General features: G+C 37.8%; 2 protein-coding genes across 3 annotated transcripts in view; both read left to right on the forward strand.

Moving 5' to 3' along the window:
- The window catches only part of CCDC91 (coiled-coil domain containing 91), a 543,117-nt gene that overhangs the window by 462,303 nt on the left and 60,870 nt on the right, over nt 1-19,944 (forward strand). The gene's annotated exons all lie outside the window — the stretch shown is intronic.
- Nucleotides 7,222-7,662, forward strand: LOC118850167 (60S ribosomal protein L22-like). Its single transcript, XM_036759378.1, has one exon. The coding sequence runs from the start codon at nt 7,222-7,224 to the stop codon at nt 7,606-7,608; it is 387 nt and encodes a 128-aa protein (XP_036615273.1). The 3' UTR covers nt 7,609-7,662.

Here is a 19,944-nt window from a genome sequence, read left to right on the forward strand (position 1 = left end):
AGAGTACTTTGTTCCAAGCTTGAGGGGATGCACTGTTGTTTTCAGAGCTATTTCTATACAGCCAGCTCTGCCAGACCAGAGCTCCTCCTCCCCCAAGAACCGACAACCCGGACCTGACTCAGATCTTAAGCAGGCTCTGTACTCCTGCTCTGATTTGCCACTTAATTCCTCCCACCAGGTGGGCCTGGGGCCAGAAGCAACTGCAGCTGCACCACCCCCATGGCCCCAGGTCGTGGCTCAACAGTGAACTCCTTTCACTCCCTGCAGCTTTTCCCACTAACCTTCTCTGTTGTCTTTGGTGTTTGTGGGTTGAGAAGTCTGATAACTGCTACGGCTCACTGATTCAGGGCACTAGGGCTTGTTTCACCCGGCTCCAGGTCTGGTTGGTCCTGCCGCCACCCACGCTGGGCTCCGCTCCCCTCTGCTCCCAGCTCTGGGTGATAAACCTTACCCAGAGACCATCCAGGCTGTCCTGGGCTGGAGCCCTGCTTCCCTCTGCTCTTTTGTGGGTTTTTCAGTTCCAGACTTTGTTCAGAACCATTTTTTACAAGTGTTTGGAGGGACCTAGGGGAGAACTTAAGGAAGTCCCTGCTTTCTAGCCACCATCTTGGCTCTGCCCTGTGCTGTTAATTTTTAAAGAACTTAATCCTTTATGTTATAAATCAGTTATCTGGTTTCCCTATTGACACTTCTTTTGTAGTACTAATTTGTCTTGAGTGATCAGGTGACTAATTCATAACCTTAAAACTTGGAATAAAGCATTTAATGTAAGTATGCTTTTCTTCCAGAATATTTTAATAGCTTGTTCTTTCTTGGCATAAAGAAGTTGTAACATTATTTTTTCATATTTTAGTTATGAAGTGTACTACACTTGTCAAAGTTACAAGATTTTGAGATTTTTCTTTTATAACTAATATTATTATTTTGCAGAATAATACCAATCATAAAATTGTCCAAAGTCTTTGCCATAGGAATGGTATTAGACAATATTTGTGTGTGTTAAAACACAAAACTTAATAAATGCAAAATGAGAGGATAAAGAAACTTTAAAAATATGATGTAAAAGCCTTGATATCTTGATGTTAAATAGTTTAAAACTCTAAATAAATAATTGAGAGTGAATGCTCTTAAAATTTTTAGAGTTTAGAGTGATCTCCTAGTTGGTGGTCAGAAGACAGAGCAGAGAGATTGAAATAACTACCATAGACATATTAATGGGAAAACCAGTTAACTGATATACAGTATCAAGCAAGATATTTTATCATAGATTATGATGATTTGATTTCAAAGACTTAAAAATTTTTGCCCTTTAGTAGGTACTAATTGTGTTTCTGTTTATTCAAGGAAGTTTTTTTAATCAAGGCTAAATGTGTATATATTATTATAATAAATACTTGATAAGCCAACTGAGGCTTGTGGGCTCATATTTATCTCTAGTTGAAAGGCACCTTCAACTTTACCATTTTTAGAGTTTAGAGTGATCTCCTAGTTGGTGGTCAGAAGACAGAGCAGAGAGATTGAAATAACTACCATAGACATATTAATGGGAAAACCAGTTAACTGATATACAGTATCAAGCAAGATATTTTATCATAGATTATGATGATTTGATTTCAAAGACTTAAAAATTTTTGCCCTTTAGTAGGTACTAATTGTGTTTCTGTTTATTCAAGGAAGTTTTTTTAATCAAGGCTAAATGTGTATATATTGTTATAATAAATACTTGATAAGCCAACTGAGGCTTGTGGGCTCATATTTATCTCTAGTTGAAAGGCACCTTCAACTTTACCATTTTTGTATTGTTGAAAAAATGAGACAAAATCTGGGAACTGGGTTCATTAAATGATGATCAGTCTGGATGATTTGAAGTAGTCCTCCCCTGTTATGCTATGAGTCTACAACCAAACAGATACATTATCTAGTTTTGAAGGGCATTCTTGACTTTTTTCTAAGTACTTGTAGGGACTTGAATCAAGTCACTTATTTACTCATAAACATTTGTTGAGTACCTGTTATGTTCAAAGCACTATGGTAACAACTGAGACTAGGAATTGAATATTGCAGACCTCCATGTCTTTTCTATTTTACTTTTCTTACCAGTGGAAAAATATCTTTTTAGAACTGCTATTCTAGGTTATAAGAGCTATTAGAAAGTGGTATAAAAATGTCAGTAAAGCAAAGACATGAAGTCTGCACCGAACTAAGTATGTGTGTGTGTATGTATGTATGTATGTATGTATACATGTATACGTATACATACAAATATGTATGTATGAGTGTATATATGTATATGTGTGTATATTACACAATTCTCAAGACATCTGAAAGACAGAACGACACTTAATGACTAGAGAAAAATACAGACATAATTACTAAGGCAACTTAGAAGATATCAACAATTATGGTTTTCTCGCCTCTATAAAATCTTCATGAGAACTTTTACATATACATCAAGGGCATTCATTAAAAAAAAATTAGAAGGGAACAGACAGGCTTTTGCAAGCAATATTCTATAGTAGACCACATCTTTAAAGTCACAGAACTGAAAAAAAAGGTGCAGGGTATATAAGATCCTACTATGTTTATTGTTGGTTGATTTTTAAAAAGCATTAGTTTTTCCCATTTGATCATTAATCTTTTGAGTGACAATGGATATAATTTAAAAGACTACAGTGTTAAAGAATTTGATACAGTCAGTATATAGTCCACAAATAGAAGGATTGGGAAGACTTACCACTTATAGGGAATTCTTCTCCCATTTGGACTCTATGTGGGATATCCTCAATGACATCTGTAAAAACGATATGTCTAGTCTCTCTGTTTCTTCCCTCACTTGTTATTAACAGTTGGAGTATCATTGAACAATTTTTCTATTGTTGTGTCTTTCAATAATCATGGAATCTAAACACAGTACCTTGTTGGAAAAAATCAAGGATATGAAGAATTCCTGTTGTCTAGACAATGATATGTGGTTGAATGAATGACCCGTAGGGCCAGTCCATCATTCCATGTTTCTAGAACAAATGGTCAATGAAATGAGCCCAGAATTAAATAAAAGTAAGAAGGCAGGATAGATTATATTTGGGAAGATTTATAGTTTGTTAAGTAACCAGTAGTTTGCCCAATAATACTTTGTAGAGGGCTGTAATATTAATTAAGGTGGGACTTTTTTATTTACTGTTTTCTCTTTTAGCACTTATTTAATCAAGTACCCTTGATGAGTCCGGCCTTTGTTTCTTTGATTAAATTAGGAGTCTTTGATGACCTCCTTGCCTCACAGGAAAGCCTGGTTTGCATGGGTTTGAGTGACATGTTTGTGATATCAAAGGCTTTTAGGCCACGTGGGTTTGAATCCCATGTTTATGATGCTTTTAGGTCACATGGATTTGAGTCACACATTGTGACTCCCTTTGACCCTGAACAAGATATATAAACCCAGAGGATGGCGTTCTCCCTTGGGGCTCTCAGGCACTGGAAGAGTGGTATGGGACTCTGGATAGGCATTTTAAGAGCCCCCAGCTTATAAATCCAGATGTTGATACTTTTCTGGTAACTATGAATTGTGATTTGGTTTGTTTATATTGTGTATGTTTATAATTTGTTTGTATTTACTCTGAAGTTCGGGGTGCTGGCTTTTCCTCCTGAACTAAGTGAATGATATTTGTATGTTGGACTAAAGTAAGATTGTTAACCCCTTAATGTTACTTTCCTTAGTAGAGCAGATCAAAGAACCTGGGCTTGCAGTGTTCTGTGAGCTGGTTGTTGTTGGTTTTACACAGCCATGGTAGAGCCTAGTAGATTGTTGCTACAAGAGCTCTGAACTTTCAGAACTTTCCAGGCAATTCTCCATTTTCCATCAGCAGCTCAACTTTATTTTGACTCCATGGAACATCATGCCCCCACACTAGGTACCTTTTTCCTATCATTTTTCAATTTTTTTGTATATTTTCTTCCCTCATTGCATTGTAAACTCCTTGAAGGTAGAGACTGTCTTTCTTATTTTTCTTTTCTTATCCTCAGTACCTAGCATCATACCTGATACATAGTAGGTACTTAATAAAAACTTATTGAATTGAAAATAACCCCAACTTTCTCCATGAAAAAGTTACCCACCTGAAAGATATCTTACAAGGAAAACCTATAGAAATATCATAGTCAAAATCTGCAGTCTCCTGTTCAAGGAGAAAATATAATGAGCAACAAGAAAAAAGTAATTTAAATATGGCAGTGCCACAATTAGAATCACATAAGATCTAGCAGCAGTGACACTAAAAGAATGCAGGTTTTGGAACACTATATATAGAAGAGCAAAAGAATTGGGGTTACAGCCAGAAATATCATACCCAGCGAAGTTAAGCATAATCCTGAATGGAAAAATTTGGACATTTAATAAATTGCCAGACTTTCAGGATTTAAAAAAAAAAGAAAACCTTCAACTTCATAGAAGATTTGACAAATAAGATCCAAGGGAAATATAAGGTACATTTCAAAGACTAATTACAAGGGACTCAATAAGGACAGACTGTTTCCTTTTTATATGAAGAAATGTAAAACATATGCCTAATATTGTTATTAGTAATTGGGTAGTTCAAAAGAAAGATTAGGGTAGACCTAAGTATGATATGATTCTAAAAAGTAAAACTGTTTAGGAAAAGGTAAAAAAGAGTAATTATTTCATATGAACAACATGCTGGAAGAAGAACTGACACGGAGGAATTAGATGGTGAAGGAGGACTGGTAGTTCTGGAACCCTACTTTCATTGGGAACAATACGTAAATATATATATATGTATGTGTGTGTGTGTGTGTGTGTATATATATATATATATATATATGTGTATATTACACAATTCTCAAGACATCTGAAAGACAGAACGACACTTAATGGCTAGAGAAAAATACAGACATAATTACTAAGGCAACTTAGAAGATATCAACAATTATGGTTTTCTCGCCTCTATAAAATCTTCATGAGAACTTTTACACATACATATATATATATATACACACACACACACACACACACATACATACACACATACATACACATATATACATACATACACACATATGTATGTATATATACATATATACACACATACATATGTACATATACACATATATGTGTATGTATATATATGTATGTATAAAATTCTTCTAAATTCACAAAGAAATTAAAGACTAAGGGGATAGGGAGGGGGGAGAGGATAAGGGAGAAATTTTAGAGGGGAAAGTGAGGGAATATGATAAGAGGAGGTAATAGAGGGGTGTTTAGATTAATGGGAATGGGAGGATGAAGAATAGATCCTTGGAAGGGGGGTAGGTTAAGTAATAGGAGGGCAAGTTAGGGGTAAAGGAATCAGGAGGAATAGGAGATAAGAGATACACAGAAACATAAAATTAAGATTAGAAGTATAATTTATTAGGGAAAAAAGCAGGGGTTGTAAAGATGATCTCAGACAAAGTTAAAGCTAAAATAGATTTAATCAAAAGAGAAAAACAGGGAAACTATATGTCAGCCATATTAATCAGTATTGCTTTAGAATATTTAAAATAACTGGACAGTATAAGGTTGGAATATTGCTGTGGTATAGGAAATGACAAGCTGGTAGACTAAGAAAAATATGGAATGACTCAAACTTATGAAGGAAGAGGTTATCCACCTTCAGAGAAATAAGGGACAAATAAGTATAGTACAAACTTACCTAGATGCATATGAATGTATATGTCTATATGTGACTGTGCATATAGATATCTGTGTATATATGTGTGTGTATATGTGTATGTGTATTTATCTTTGTGTGTATATATGTATGTTTGCATGTGTGTATGTATATCCGTGTGTGTGTGTCCATGCTTAATTGTAGACTTCTTGGGTGAGGGGGTGGGGAAAGAACAGGAAAAAAGAACAAAGTAAGTTCACAACAGAGAACAAAAGAAAACTTACAAGGAAGCAAAGAAAAGATGGACATCTCTGAACACAATGCATATTATTTATTACATATGCTTTCCTGAAATGAAAATTTATTGTTATATATTTTGAATCCTCTCTTACATTCTGTTCTGCACATGGCAGTGCTTTTTTTCTTTTCTTACTTTGTACTTGAGTTTTAACATTTAAGCTAGAATTATGTTTCTTTTTCTTTTGTTTTTGTGTTTTTAAGTTTAAAATAAATTAATTTTTTTAAAAAAGAAAGTAACTACAATTTTCCCCATGAAATAAAATTATCACTCTATCACTTGTAGCTGAATGGCTACAAGTATTAAAAAAATATGAGTCATCCAAAAGTCACATATTAGATGTAAATAAGCGTTAACTATTTACAATGAGAAAATATATATGCAAAGGAACACAAAATATATTGTATACAATTTGAAAAGGCAGGGCAATTATTTAGCATGGTATAACAGGTATATAATAAATCCATGTATTATATTCATACCCATCTAACATACAGAGTCTTAGTAGAAGAGCCCCAGTATATTGGTGTACCCCAGTAGAGAATTTATGAGGAAACATGTTATACAGAATGAGAAGACCTGAAGGGGTTGTTACCTACACTATTGGAGGAAGAGGAAGTAGCCACATTGTTAAAATCACAGATCCATTAAAATAAAGAAGACTAAAGGCTTGCACAGCAGCATAGTGGCCTTCAAATTATATTGTCAATAATGGGAAGGTATAATTATGTACATACTACACATAAATATTTCGTTCCACTCTGATATTTAGGCCCACTCTCTCCTTCTCATTAGTTGTAGGCCTTTTCTCTTACATACTTCCTGCATAGGAATCAGTCAGTGAGCATTTATTAAGGACCATTATGAACCAGACACTGTGCTAAACCAGAAAAAATTAATCCATATGAGTATTCCTAGGCCTTACCATCTGACCTAACACTGCTCTCTAACACCTCTGGATCGTTTCATCTGTCTTGCAGCTGAACACCCCTGGATGTGCTCTCTCCCACAATTAGAGTATGAGTTCCTTGAGACTAAAGACTTTGCTTTTTCTATTTAGCAGCTGGTGCAGTTGTATAGAGTTCTGGACCTAGTGTCAGGAAGAGCTGAGTTCAAATATGGCCTCATATGCTTATTACTTGTCTAATCTCTGTCCCAGTTTGCTCAACTGTAAAGTGGAGATAATAATAGCACCTACCTCCCAGGGTTATTGTGAAGATAAAATGAGAGAATATTTCCTTTTCTGACTCCTTGATCGCCATGGCGCCTGTGAAGAAATCTGTGATGAAGGGCGGCAAAAAAAAGAAGCACGTCCTCAAATTTACCGTGGATTGTGCCCATCCTGTGGAAGATGGGATTATGGATGCAGCTAATTTCGAGCAGTTTTTACAAGAACGAATCAAAGTGAATGGAAAGGCTGGCAACCTCGGGGGCGGAGTTGTGACCATTGAGAGAAGCAAGAGCAAGATCACCGTGACGTCAGAGGTGCCGTTTTCTAAAAGGTATTTGAAGTACCTGACAAAGAAATACTTAAAGAAGAACAATCTTCAAGATTGGCTTCGGGTGGTGGCCAATAGCAAGGAGAGTTATGAATTACAGTACTTCCAGATCAACCAGGATGAAGAGGAGGAAGAGGAGGAGGATTAAACCCTCTTGGGTCTGGAAACGTTTTGTATATGATCTCGAATAAAACTTGAACCAGAAAAAAAAATGAGATTATATTCGTAAAGCACTTTGCCAATCTTAAAGTGCTAGGTAATGCCTTGCTAGTTTAAGTATTATTGTTATTAGTTATCCTAATGCTTAGCACATTACTTGACAAATACTAAGTGCTTGATAAAGGTTCATATATTCACTCATGTCTTTTTTCAGTGATTGATGTAATATACTAAATGAATGACATGACGACATGACTTGATGTTTCTATCAGTTGTCCATGGTTACAGCGCATTTCAAGGTTTGCTGTTGTTATTTTGTACAGTAGAAAGAGAGCTTGATTTGGAGTTATGGAAACTGGATTTGAATTCTTACTCTGATATTTCTGTTACTTTAAGCAATCACTTAACCTATCAAAGACTTAATTACTTATTGATTAAATAGAGGAGGATTGTTAGATTTGATAGCCTTTAAGGTCCCTTCCTGCTTGGTCCTAAGATTTTGAATATGAAGCTTTGATCAGATATATCTGCTGCAAAGATATGTTTTCCCAATTAACTTAATTCTAACTGCAATGCATTTTTTCTGTGCAGTGGCATTTAATTTTATGTCATCAAAATTGTTTATTTTATCTCCTGTGATCCTTTATAGCTCTCGTTTCATTAAAAGTTTCCCCTATCCATATCTGTGAAAGGTATCACCTTCCTGGTTTCAGAGAAAACTGGGGAAACATATATGAACTGATGCAGAGTGTAATGAGCAGAACCAGGAGAAAAGTTTATACAATGACAAGAAAATTACAGAGAGAATCAACTTTGAAAGTGTTAGGGACTTTGATCAACACAATGACCAACTATGATTCCAGAAAACTCATAATAATATAGACTAGCTAGCTTCTGATAGATAATTTTACTATCGACTAAAGAGATGTAGGGATTATAAAATCTTAAGAGCATTTGATCAATTAGAATAAAATATTTATCTAAAGGCATGGGCATGCATATGTGCCAGGCACATTCTAATGTCTCAAAAAATGGGAAATTTTGTGTCTCAATTTTAAGTTTGTATTTATAATTAAACTTGATTAATTTTAAAACGAGCTTAGTTAAGGTTTAATCACTGTACTATAAAGAATAGGATGGTGTTTGGTACATATTAAGCTCTTAAATGCTTTCAGATATATCCATGCATGGATAAAATAATGTCCTTTATGATTGAGCATTTGTAGCAACAATCTTGCTAACAACTACTTTGGCTGTATAAGACCAATAACATCAGCATACAGAAGGGCTGCTAACACAGGTTCTTTGATCTGCTTTTCTAAGGAAAGTAATTTTAAAGGGTTAATAATCTCAGTTTAATCAAATATACGTATATCAGTCACTTAGTTCAGGGGGAGAAGATCAGCCCCCTGAACTTAAAAAGCAAGTACAAACAGAAATTACAAACGTCAACACACAGACCTTGTCTGATCAAATCACAATACATACTTACCAGAGAAGAACCAGGGGGTCTAGGTTAGCAGGGCTGGGGGGCAGTTACAATGGCTTGCCCAGAGTCTCAACACTCCTTCCATGAGTGAGCCCCAAAAGTCAAACACCAAACTTGCCTCAATTATATCCTGTTTGGAGCCTTGGGAACTCTGACCTCACCCAGGCTGGGTGTGTGAAAGTTCCCCATCCCCAGTTTCATATCATATACAAGTCAGTGACTCCTGATTGTCTTAGTGCTGAGAAACATTCCAAGACAAGATCCCACTCTACCAGCCCCATTCAAACAAAGGCCAGAATCATTAAAGGCATTTAAGAGAACAGCAAAAAGTCCCACCTTGATTACCATTACAGCATTCAATATTCACCTTATCTTTTTTAAAAAGTTCCCTTGGTGAATATCACAATGAAATGTGCTGTATGTAGGCTATAAAGTCATATATAGAAACACACATGATTCTCCTATTTAATATGATTAAATATGCACTTCAGAAAAATACCAGTAAAGGCTGTTTGTATGTAAAAATTTAAATGTCCTTCCATTGCTACAGCAGTTTAACATGACTGCTTTGGAACCTTATTTTTCTTTCATTGGTGTGCCCCAAATTAGATTGATGAATTCCTGAATTAATGTCTGCAAATATACTTGATGCATGCATTGGATTGCAGACTTTAAGAAGCTACACATCACTTGCGAAATCAAAAATCAATGAACGAGTATTATTTTTTTCTCCAGCCCTATTGTTCTGAAGTAGCAATATGTGTGCCTTTATGCAATCCAGCCAGTTAAAACCAATGTTTATAAAATAAAAATTCTTAGTTCTCTTTCTTTAGTTCCCTTTAAGTTCTTCAGTGTTCATGGTCCTGGAATTAAGGGGTACTAGCATAGAAATTAATGCCAAACTGCCTTCAAATTGTACTTCTGCTAGTAATTTTACAAAAATGCCAACACAAGAATTATTTGAAATCCTTTATATAATACATCCAAATGGTCAAGTCATTATTAGAAACAAACTTTTATATGAGAAATTATTAAACTGACTTGTGATCTTAACATTTTTGGTTTGGAAACCATTCTTTTTATTAAATTATAAAATTATATTTGTCTGAAGAAAGTAAAAATTTAACAATCCTTTAATTCTTCTTTAATAACATGGAGTCAGGCAATGAAGCTCAAGGGAGCTATAGCCTTGTTAGATCTACTGCATTAAAGTTTTATAGTTGTCTTCAACAGCTCTTAAAAATTAAAGTATCAAAGTGTATTGCAGAAAAAGAAAAAAACATTATTCCCATTTGTGAGAAAAGTGTAATGTACTACACAATGAGGTTTGAAAAACATCATGAAGTTCCCAGTGCAGCATGAAATTTTGTGGACCAAAAGGTAAGATTACATCTTACACAGAGTAGACCCTCAAATGCTCAACTCATTTTCCCTCAAATCACTAGAAATATTCAGAAATATCTTGATTAACTATGCTTTGTGGTCACTTAGAACTATAGCTCCTCATCTATTGAATATAATAAAAATTAACACTAGACACTTTTGTTCTGTTTGTACTTAATAGTATTTTGTTTTTCCAATTACATGTAAAGATAGTTTTCAGCATTCATTTTTGTGAGATTTTGAGTTCTAGATGTTTCTCCCTTTCCCCCTCCCCCTTCACCAAGACAACAAGGAATATGGCATAGGTTATGCATGTACAATAGTGTTAAATATATTTCTACCTTAGTCATGTTGTGAAAGAAGAATCTGGACAAAAGGAAAAACCTCAAGAAAGAAAAAACAAAAGAAGTGCAAATAGTATGCTTCGATCTGCATTCAGACTCTATAGTTCTTCCTCTGGATGTGGATAGCATTTTCCATCACTGGTCTTTTGGATTGTCTTAGATCACTGTATTGCTGAGAAGAGCCAAGTTGATCATACACTGTTCTCCTAGTTCTGTTCATTTCACTTAACATCAGTTCATGTAAGTCTTTGCAGGTTTTTCTGAAATCTGTCTGCTCATCATTTCTTATAGTACAGTAGTATTCCATTACATTCATGTACCACAGCTTGTCGAGCCATTCCCCAATTGACGGATATCCCCTCAATTTCTAACTCTTGGCCACCACAAAAAGTACTGCTATAAATATTTTTGTATATGTAGGTCCTTTTCCCTTTTTTATGATCTCTTTAGGATACAGACTAGTAGTGATATTGCTGGATCAAAGGGTATACACAGTTTTTTTTTTTTTTGGCCAAAGAAAAAAGACAAAGTTTATCAGGGATTCACCATAATGGATTGTCTTTAAGAAATCCCACCCTTTGTGACACCTATTTTCACAAGCAGGCCAGATTCAATCTACTGAGCTAGACTGAATCTGAGCACTTTCATGGAGGCAAGATGGAGATTATATATACAAAGATTGTAGGAGGGATTGAGGGGTGGTCTGGGGTGACTAGAGGAGGGCTTTAGGGAGGATCCTGAGGAGGAGTCTGAGGAGCATGAGATGAGGTCAGAGTCCAGGAACCAAGAGAGTGGGATTAAGGATGGGAAGTAGCTGAAGGCATGGATACTGATAGTATCAAGGGTGGGAAGTAGCTGGACAATAAAGGGTAAGGCTAGATAGAGATTTGGGCCTAATGATAATGTAAGGCTTATGGCTTTAGGGGAAGGCCAGATCTAGTTGGAAGTTTCAAGGACAGTTCAAGGGGGCTCCCAGAGACTGTATTTCAGATTCAAGGGAGTTCCCAGAGACTCTGCCCTCATCATTCCCCCCCTCAAACAAATAGGACCCAAATTCTTTTGGTGTCAGGGGCAAAGGTCTCAGCTTCTGAAACTGCTTCCTGCTGACAAGGGGAGTACATAGTCTGAGTAGTCATCTGGAAGTTGATGGCTTGGAGCCTGGAGAAGACAAACCTGGCAAGGAGGTTAAGCAAACAGGCAGACAGACAGTATGGGAGTATAGAGAAAGGACAATTTCCCTGGTTTAAAAGACAATTTCCCTTGGGGAGAATTAAAGATTACTATTTCATACCTAGCTCCCCTAATCACTTGTTCTGTGTTCCACACTGCTTCAGGGTTCAGGAGTGTGTGGCACACCCGAAGAATTAGGTCAAGGGTATCTAAGAGCAAGGCTTGGTATTTGGTTAGCTTGTGGCTAGCCAGCCACTGGTGACCCTCTGCTTCTAGGATGCTCTGAACTAGATGGGGAGTCAGAACTTCTAAAGGCTGGTCTGCTAGAGGTTTAGAAGCTTCCTCAATTAGAGTACCTGTAGCAGCCGTGGAGTCTAATTGTTTTGAAAAACAGACAACTGGCCTGGGTTCAGGTCCTAAGGACTGGATGAGGATTCCCAAAGCCTGTTCTCTCCTTTCAACAACATACCGAATGAAAGGTTTTTCTAGATTCGGTAGAGCTAATGCTGGAGTGGTGGTCAGTTTAGTTTTCAAAATCTTAAAAGCTTTTACTTGGTAGGGACCCCACTCTAGAGGGAGTGAGTCAGGGCCTTGAGTGGCAATTAATGGTTGCAGTCCCTCCCAAGCCTTGGGCTTAATTGGATATTGAAGGCAATAGAGGGGAACTATGGCTGGGGTGGCAGAAGTAGCTTGCCCAGGAATTCCCTGATCCCAAACAGTTGGCTCAACCCTCTGCCACACCTCTGAGGGAACATGGGGAGATCTAGTAAACAGAGGGAAAAGGGAGTTATGAGGTTTAACTAGAGAAAATTGGCTTCCCAATTTCGCCATCAGGTCCCTTTCCAACAAGCGGACAGGGCCAGAGAAGGAGTGTTCAAACAACAGATCCTTGATGCCCATGACCCAACGGGTTGAGGAGCGTGTAGGGCCAGAGCAATTAGTTAAAACAAGAGAACATAGCCATGATAAAGTGGGTAACCTTACCTTCTGCCTCGATTTTGCCCAGGGCTCGGTGAGAGAGGTGGAGAAAGTGGGAGCACTGCCAAGCCCCAGGCTTTCCCCTCCTTCTGAGTCTTGAGAAGACTGGAGGACAGGGTACTGGGAGGAGGCTCTACCACTTTTCCAATCTCAGGGATAATCTTCCTCCAATCCCTCCTGGTTACATGCTGGGCACAGTCCTGGAGGCGTGGATCCTGGAGGCTTCCTCCAGGGGAGCACCCTAGAGGGGCACTCCTTGGACCAGTGACCCTCCTTGTGGCATTGAAAGCAGGTTTCCCCACTGCCCAAGTTGCAGGGCTTCCTCCAAGGGGGCCCCCTGGAGGGTTGCTCCTTGGATCTTTTCCTGGCCATGGCAGCAGCCAAGAATTGATCATGTTCTCTGTCTCTAGCTCTTTCACTGCGTTTTCTTTCCTCTGCTGCAACCAGGTCTCTATTAAAAACTCCGAAGGCCATGTCCAGTAATTGGGCCTGAGGTGTTTGGGGTCCGGTTGCCAATTTCTGTAGTTTCCTCCTAATATCTGAGGCAGACTGATTAATAAAATACATATTAAGTGTTGCCCCCCTTCAATAGAAGCAGGATCCAAATTTGTATACTTCTTAATAGCTTCTAATAGCCCGGCTTGGAAAAGAGCAGGGTTTTCCTTTTCTCACTGAGTAATTTTCCTAATTTTTTGAAAATTTATTTGCTTTTGAAATGCAGTTCTTAGGCCAACAGGCAAATTACCATATGGTCTCTCTTTTCTTTATCCTCACTCCTTTGATAATTCCATCCTGGGTCACAAGTGGGAACAGCAGGTGCACCTGGGGGATATTTTATGGAGTAATTGCTAGCCAAACTGTCCCCAAATTTTTGGGCTCATTCCCAGATTCTCCTCTTCTCAGTGGTACAATAGGTAGAGAAAAGGGTGTGCAAATCACACCAAGAAAGTTCAAATTGTAGGGACAGATCCCTAAAACCCTCAGTAAACTTAGTGGGGTCTTCTGAGTATCTCCCCAGTTTTTCTTTAATTTGAATGAGATCTGAAATGGAGAATGGAACATGCACTCTCCTTGTCCAAGTAGGGGAGGCAGGCACTTCCTTCAGGGGAAAAAGCCTTGAAGGTACCATGGGACCTGGTGCTTGGGGAGAGAGATCTGGCTGATCTGTATTAGACTGCAAGGCCCAAGGCCAGGGGATCTGGCTGGCAAGGGAGAAGATCAGTTGGTACCTGAGGGAGGGTAGGGGCCAAAGGAGGAGGTACCCCAGAGACCTGAGCAGGTGCCACCTCAGAGAGGAGGGGCTAGGGGAGGAAGTACTGCCCTGGGGGCAGGGCCTGAGGCTGGAACCTGAATAGGGGTTGCCTCGGGGGTAGGCCATGAGGCGAGAACCTGAGTAGGGGTCCCTTCAGGGGAAGGGGCTACAGAGGGAGGCACCTCAACAAGACCCTTGGCTGGGACCTGAGAAGGGGTCGCCAAGGGGGTTGGGGCCATGGGAGGAGATGTAGGGTAGGAGACTTGGACTGTGGAGGAGGCAAGAAAAGAGAGGGGTTGCACTACAGGAAACCAAGGGAAAGAGGGTATGACCAAGGAGGGAGCACAGGAAACAAGGGTGCTTTGGGGAGCTTGGGGAACAGGAGGAGGGGCTAGAGCTAAAGCCCTGGGGGCCTTAAGGAGGGGGTTATCCAAAATGTTCTGTTGACCCCCATTGCCCCTTTGTGGGGAGGGGTAGGGCTCTAGCTATGAACATCTTACAATCTTTTCTGAGAACGGGGTTCCGAGAGAGCTCCACGAAGGTCATTATGTAGGGAATTTCTGTCCATTTTCTTTCTCACTGACAATATAATTTTAACTGTAAAAGAGTATTATATTGTAAAGTCCCCAAAATAGGCTGCTCTTCATGGCCTTCTAGGCGATATTGTGGCCAAGCAGTATTGCAGCTTTTTCTTTTTAAGTTTTTTAGAAAACTCAAATTTTTTCCAATTTTGTAAAAGACAGCCCAAGGGTGAATTTTTGGGGATTGAGGAGGTTTTGACCCGTTGTGGGCTTGGGGGGCTGGAAGTCCCTTCCTCTGCAAGGAGGATCTGGGAGAAAGCCTCAAAAAGGAACAAAGCAAGACAGGAAAAAATAAACACAAAGTGGTACCTGGGGTTTTCCCATTCCCTAGCGCTGAGAGAATTGAGAAAATTGGGGGCGCACTTCTGGATAGGGCATCCGTCCTTGTCCTCTATGCTTCAGAAGGTGTGCCCAGGTCCATGGCCTTGAACATAAACCACTGGACCGAGAACCTGAGAGCATCAGGCTGAGTCTGAGACAGCGAGGAGCTGTCTGACCTACTGGGACCTGGGGAGTCAGCCCCGAAAAGCACCTCCAAAATGCTTGGAGAGTGAGAAGGGAATTGGGAGAGGCTTACCTTCCAGTCTTGACTGGAGAAGAACTTAAGATGAGCAGTATTCCCAGTCTCAGGGAACCAAAAAAATGAAGAGGTTTAAGAAAAATGATGATGGTAGGGAGCCATAGGTTTCTAGGGGTGCTCGTGACCCCAGAATACCAACACGCAGGGTCCTGCCAAAAGAATTCGACTCAAGCCTTCTTAGCCAAAGAAAAAGGACAAAGTTTATTAGGGATTCACCATAATGGGTTGTCTTAAGAAATCCCACCCTTTGTAACACCTGTTTTCACAAGTGGGCCAGATTCAATCTACTGAGCTAGATTGAATCTGAGCTGGTATACACAGTTTTATAGCCCTTTGGGCATCATTCCAAATTGCTCCCCAGAATGGATGGATCAGTTCACAACTCCACCAACAATGCATTAACACTAGAAGATTATCACACATCAATTGACACAAGAATTTTTAAGAATAATTTTACTATTTCTATCTCTGCACAAATGTATTTTAAATACAAATAATAATAAGCAGATATTATCATCTTACTTCGAAATAAAAATCTTCTATCTCTAATATATTTAAATGCACTGCATCAATTACTGCAGCTTGGTCTTTTGTTGTATTCTTAAACAGGTATTTGATTATCTGAGTTGTGAGAGGTGAAAATTGCTTTATTAATCTGCACTAAACATCTTAGTGGTTTGTTCTGAGAAAGTCACATTGCAAACCTTAAAAGTACCAAATAAATATGATTTAAGAGTATAGTTCTTACTTTGTATTTAAATTCCAATATTTAAGTCATTCCCCAATTGATAAATGGTCAAAGGATATGAACAGGCAGTTTTCAGAGGAAGAAATTAAAGCTATCTGTAGGCATATGAAAAAATGCTCTGGATCACTACTGATTAGAGAAATGCAAATCAAAACAACTCTTAGATACCACATCTCTCCTGTCAGATTGGCTAAAATAACAAAACAGGAAAATGATAAATGCTGGAAAGGATGTGGGGAAATTGGAACATTGTTGCATTGCTGGTGGAGTTGTGAGCTGATCCAGCCATTTTGGAGAGCAGTTTGGAACTATGCCCAAAGGGCTATAGATATGTTCATACCCTTTGACCCAGCAATACCACTTCTAGGGTTGTATCCCAAAGAAATCACACAAGCAGGAAAAGGACCCATATGTACAAGGATATTTATAGCAGCTCTTTTTGTGGTAGCCAAGAATTGGAAATCAAAGGGATGCCCATCAATTGGGGAATGGCTGAACAAGCTGTGGTATATGAAGGTGATGGAATACTACTGTGCCATAAGAAATGGGGATGATGCAGACTTCGTAACAACCTGGAAAAACCTACACGACATAATGCTGAGTGAGCGAAGATATATGGATCCCGTGAGGACCAACCCTGACATACTGTGCTCTTCTCAGCAACCTAAGGGGCAAGGACAACTCCAGGGAACTCAAGATGGAGAATGCTGTCTTCATCCAGAGAAAGAACTCTGAAGTTTGAATACAGATCGAGGCGCACTACATGCTCGCCTTTTTTGCTTCTCTCTTGTTTTTGTTTTTGGGTTGTTTTTTTTTTTTTTTGGTTCTGTTTCTTCTTTCTCATGATTCATTCCTTTGGTCAAAATTCTTCTCCACAACTTGACTAGTGCATAAATTAATTCAATGCAAAGTTATACATGACAGTTATATGAGATTCCATGCTGTCTTGGAGAGGGAGGGGGGAGGGAGGGGTGAAAATCTGGAACTCAAAACTATGTAGAACCGTATGTGGTAAACTAAAAATAAAGAAATTAATAAAAAAAAAGTTTATATGTTTTTTTTCTTTTCTCTGTTCTGTATTTGTGTCTGATGTTTGAGTCTAAAGTAAAATTTAAAATTTAAAGAAATTTTCTAAATAATAAAATAATAAAAAAATAAAAAATGAAAAAAGGGGAGGCACCTAGGTGGCACACTGACCCTGGCATCAGAAGGACCTGAGTTCAAATGGGACCTCAGAAACTTGACACTTAGTAGCTGTATGACCTTGGGAAAATCACTTAACCCCAATTGCCTTGCCTTCTCCCTTCCAAAAAAAATAAGAGTACAGCTAATCTACCTGTTAAATTGTAGACTCCTTACATAACAAGTGAAGATTCCAAATCATCCATCTTATCCATGAATCTTTTGCTGCCAAACTTGGGCTTAATTCAGCTCTGAGAACTGATGGATAAAATTGTGGGTATCAAAAGACAAACATAAATTTAGAGCTGTCAGAAACGTTAATGGTCATCTACTCCAATACCCTCATTTTATAAATGAGCAAAAGATGACCCAGAGAGTTTAAATGAGTTGCCCAGTGTTACTAGTGATGGAATCTAAATTTGAATCTAAGTCCTATCTCCAAACCTATAGCTCTTTCCTTTGTGTTACAATGTTGAGTGTGTCTTTTAATTAGAAATATAAGGGCACACTTTGCCTTTCAAGTCAAGTGCACAGTATTCTAGGTCATACAGAAAGTACAGATATTATTACTGAAACTTTGAGAGCCAAATAAAACAGATGGAATTTTTAAGGTGAGAAAGCACTTTGTGCCAACAGTTGAAAAAGTAATTGAGAAAATGGCATAATGGGAAGTGTTTTTCTTTTGGAGTCAGGGAAAAGATGTGTATTTTGTCTGTGATCAATGAGGATGTATAAAGAATCAATGGAGAAGACAGGAAAGAGGTGAGGAGAAACTTCTCACCTGTCAGAATTACTTTACTGTAATGTTATTAAGAAACTTCATAAGATGAATTGCTTTGAATCTGTGAAGAACTAGTAAGAATAGTGGACTTCAATAAGATAGGAAAAAAGTGAGGAGAAACTTCTCCCCTGTTGGAATTACTTTGCTGTAATGTTATTAAGAAATTTTGAATCTGTGAAGAACTAGTAAGAATAGTGAATTTAAATAAGATTGTCTCCTATCTGAAGAAAAAACAAAGTATACATCTTAAGAATAAATATGAAAAAGGTGCTCCCTTGTTATGTCAGTTTTCAGTCATGTATGACTCCCCATCACTCTATTTGGGGTTTTCTGTGGCAGAGATACTGGAGTAGTTTGCCATTTCCTTCTCCAGCTCATTATACATATGAGAAACTGAGTCAAACAGAGTTAAATGACTTGCCCGGTGTCACACAGCTAGTAAATGTCTGAGGCCAGATTTGAACTCATGAAGATGTCTTCCTGATTCCAGGGCCCAGAACTCTATGTTACACCATTTAGCTTTATGAGGTTTTGAATATTACCTAGAGTGAGGTGAGTGATTGGAAACTTTTCAGACAAGTGAAGAGGATTCATCTACTGTTATATTGATCATAGACAAAATATTATATTTATTACTAAAACTTACCAAGTATATAAAATTAATTAACAAGCGAGAAGTGTAATATACATGTAAACATCTAATTTTATATTTTGAGTAATTTTAATTTATGCAACTATGATTATATATGCACATAATATATAATGCATATGTAATACATGTAATATATCATTATATATTCTATACATTATAGAATATATAAATGATATATGAATTATATAACATATAACATACACAAATAACATATACGATTTATCTTTGCCATTGCCCTCTTACATGTGAGTACTTATATCTTGGATTTTTAAAATTATTCTATCTTCCCGTAGAAGTTTTCTCATGTAGTCCTTAATATAAATGGACTGATACAAGATATGCAAAAAGAAGCTGCTATGTTTAGGAAGAAACTCAAAAAATATTAAAGCCCATTTTGTTTTTAAGTCAACAAAGAGAATTGCCTGAAAAAAAGATGTTTCTTCAAGTAAAGCAGACTTTACGTCTAGGGACCCAATAGCTTTGTTAAGACTATGAATTACACCAGTTTAGTTAATGGATGAAGGTTGAACCCAAAGGTTCAGTCAATAAACATTTATTGAACACGCACTATGTGCTATGCTGTGGTAAGCACTGGGAATAAAAATATGAAAAAGAAAGGCAGTCCCCTTTCTCAAGAAGCTTACAATCTAAGCAGGGAAGACAACACACAAAAAGGAAGCTGGAAAATGGGGGGAGTAGGAATAGGAAGGTACCCAGTGCAGGGCCATGATGGAGAAGTACAAAAGAGTGCACTCAAGTGGGAAATGAAGAGACGACTTTCCTGGGTGCCTTCCTTAAATAGAGGTTCTGGGAGGAACCAAATACTTCAGTTGTATAGTCCTCAGGAGTAAAGAAACAAGCTATAGAATTTTAAAAGACTGATAATGACATCATAAGATCAATCTACTTAGAGATGTAGAAAGACCAGTAGATCAAATGAGAATTAGGCCTATTCAACCTATAAGTGGGTTAGATTATGACTTTGCAAAAGTGTCACTTCTTCCTTTGCATGTAATTTATTGCTGAACTCTTTACAATGTTTCTTTACTACTGTATGTGAATGATTATTCTATTCATCATCATTACTATTACTAATTTTGTGTTTTATTCAGTATAACTCTTTATGACTATTCCTTGTGCTCTACTGTTACTCTTAACATTCAAACAAAATCCTACAAAGAAAAA

Source organism: Trichosurus vulpecula, chromosome 5 (assembly GCF_011100635.1).
Source record: "Trichosurus vulpecula isolate mTriVul1 chromosome 5, mTriVul1.pri, whole genome shotgun sequence".
NCBI classification, from domain to species: domain Eukaryota; kingdom Metazoa; phylum Chordata; class Mammalia; order Diprotodontia; family Phalangeridae; genus Trichosurus; species Trichosurus vulpecula.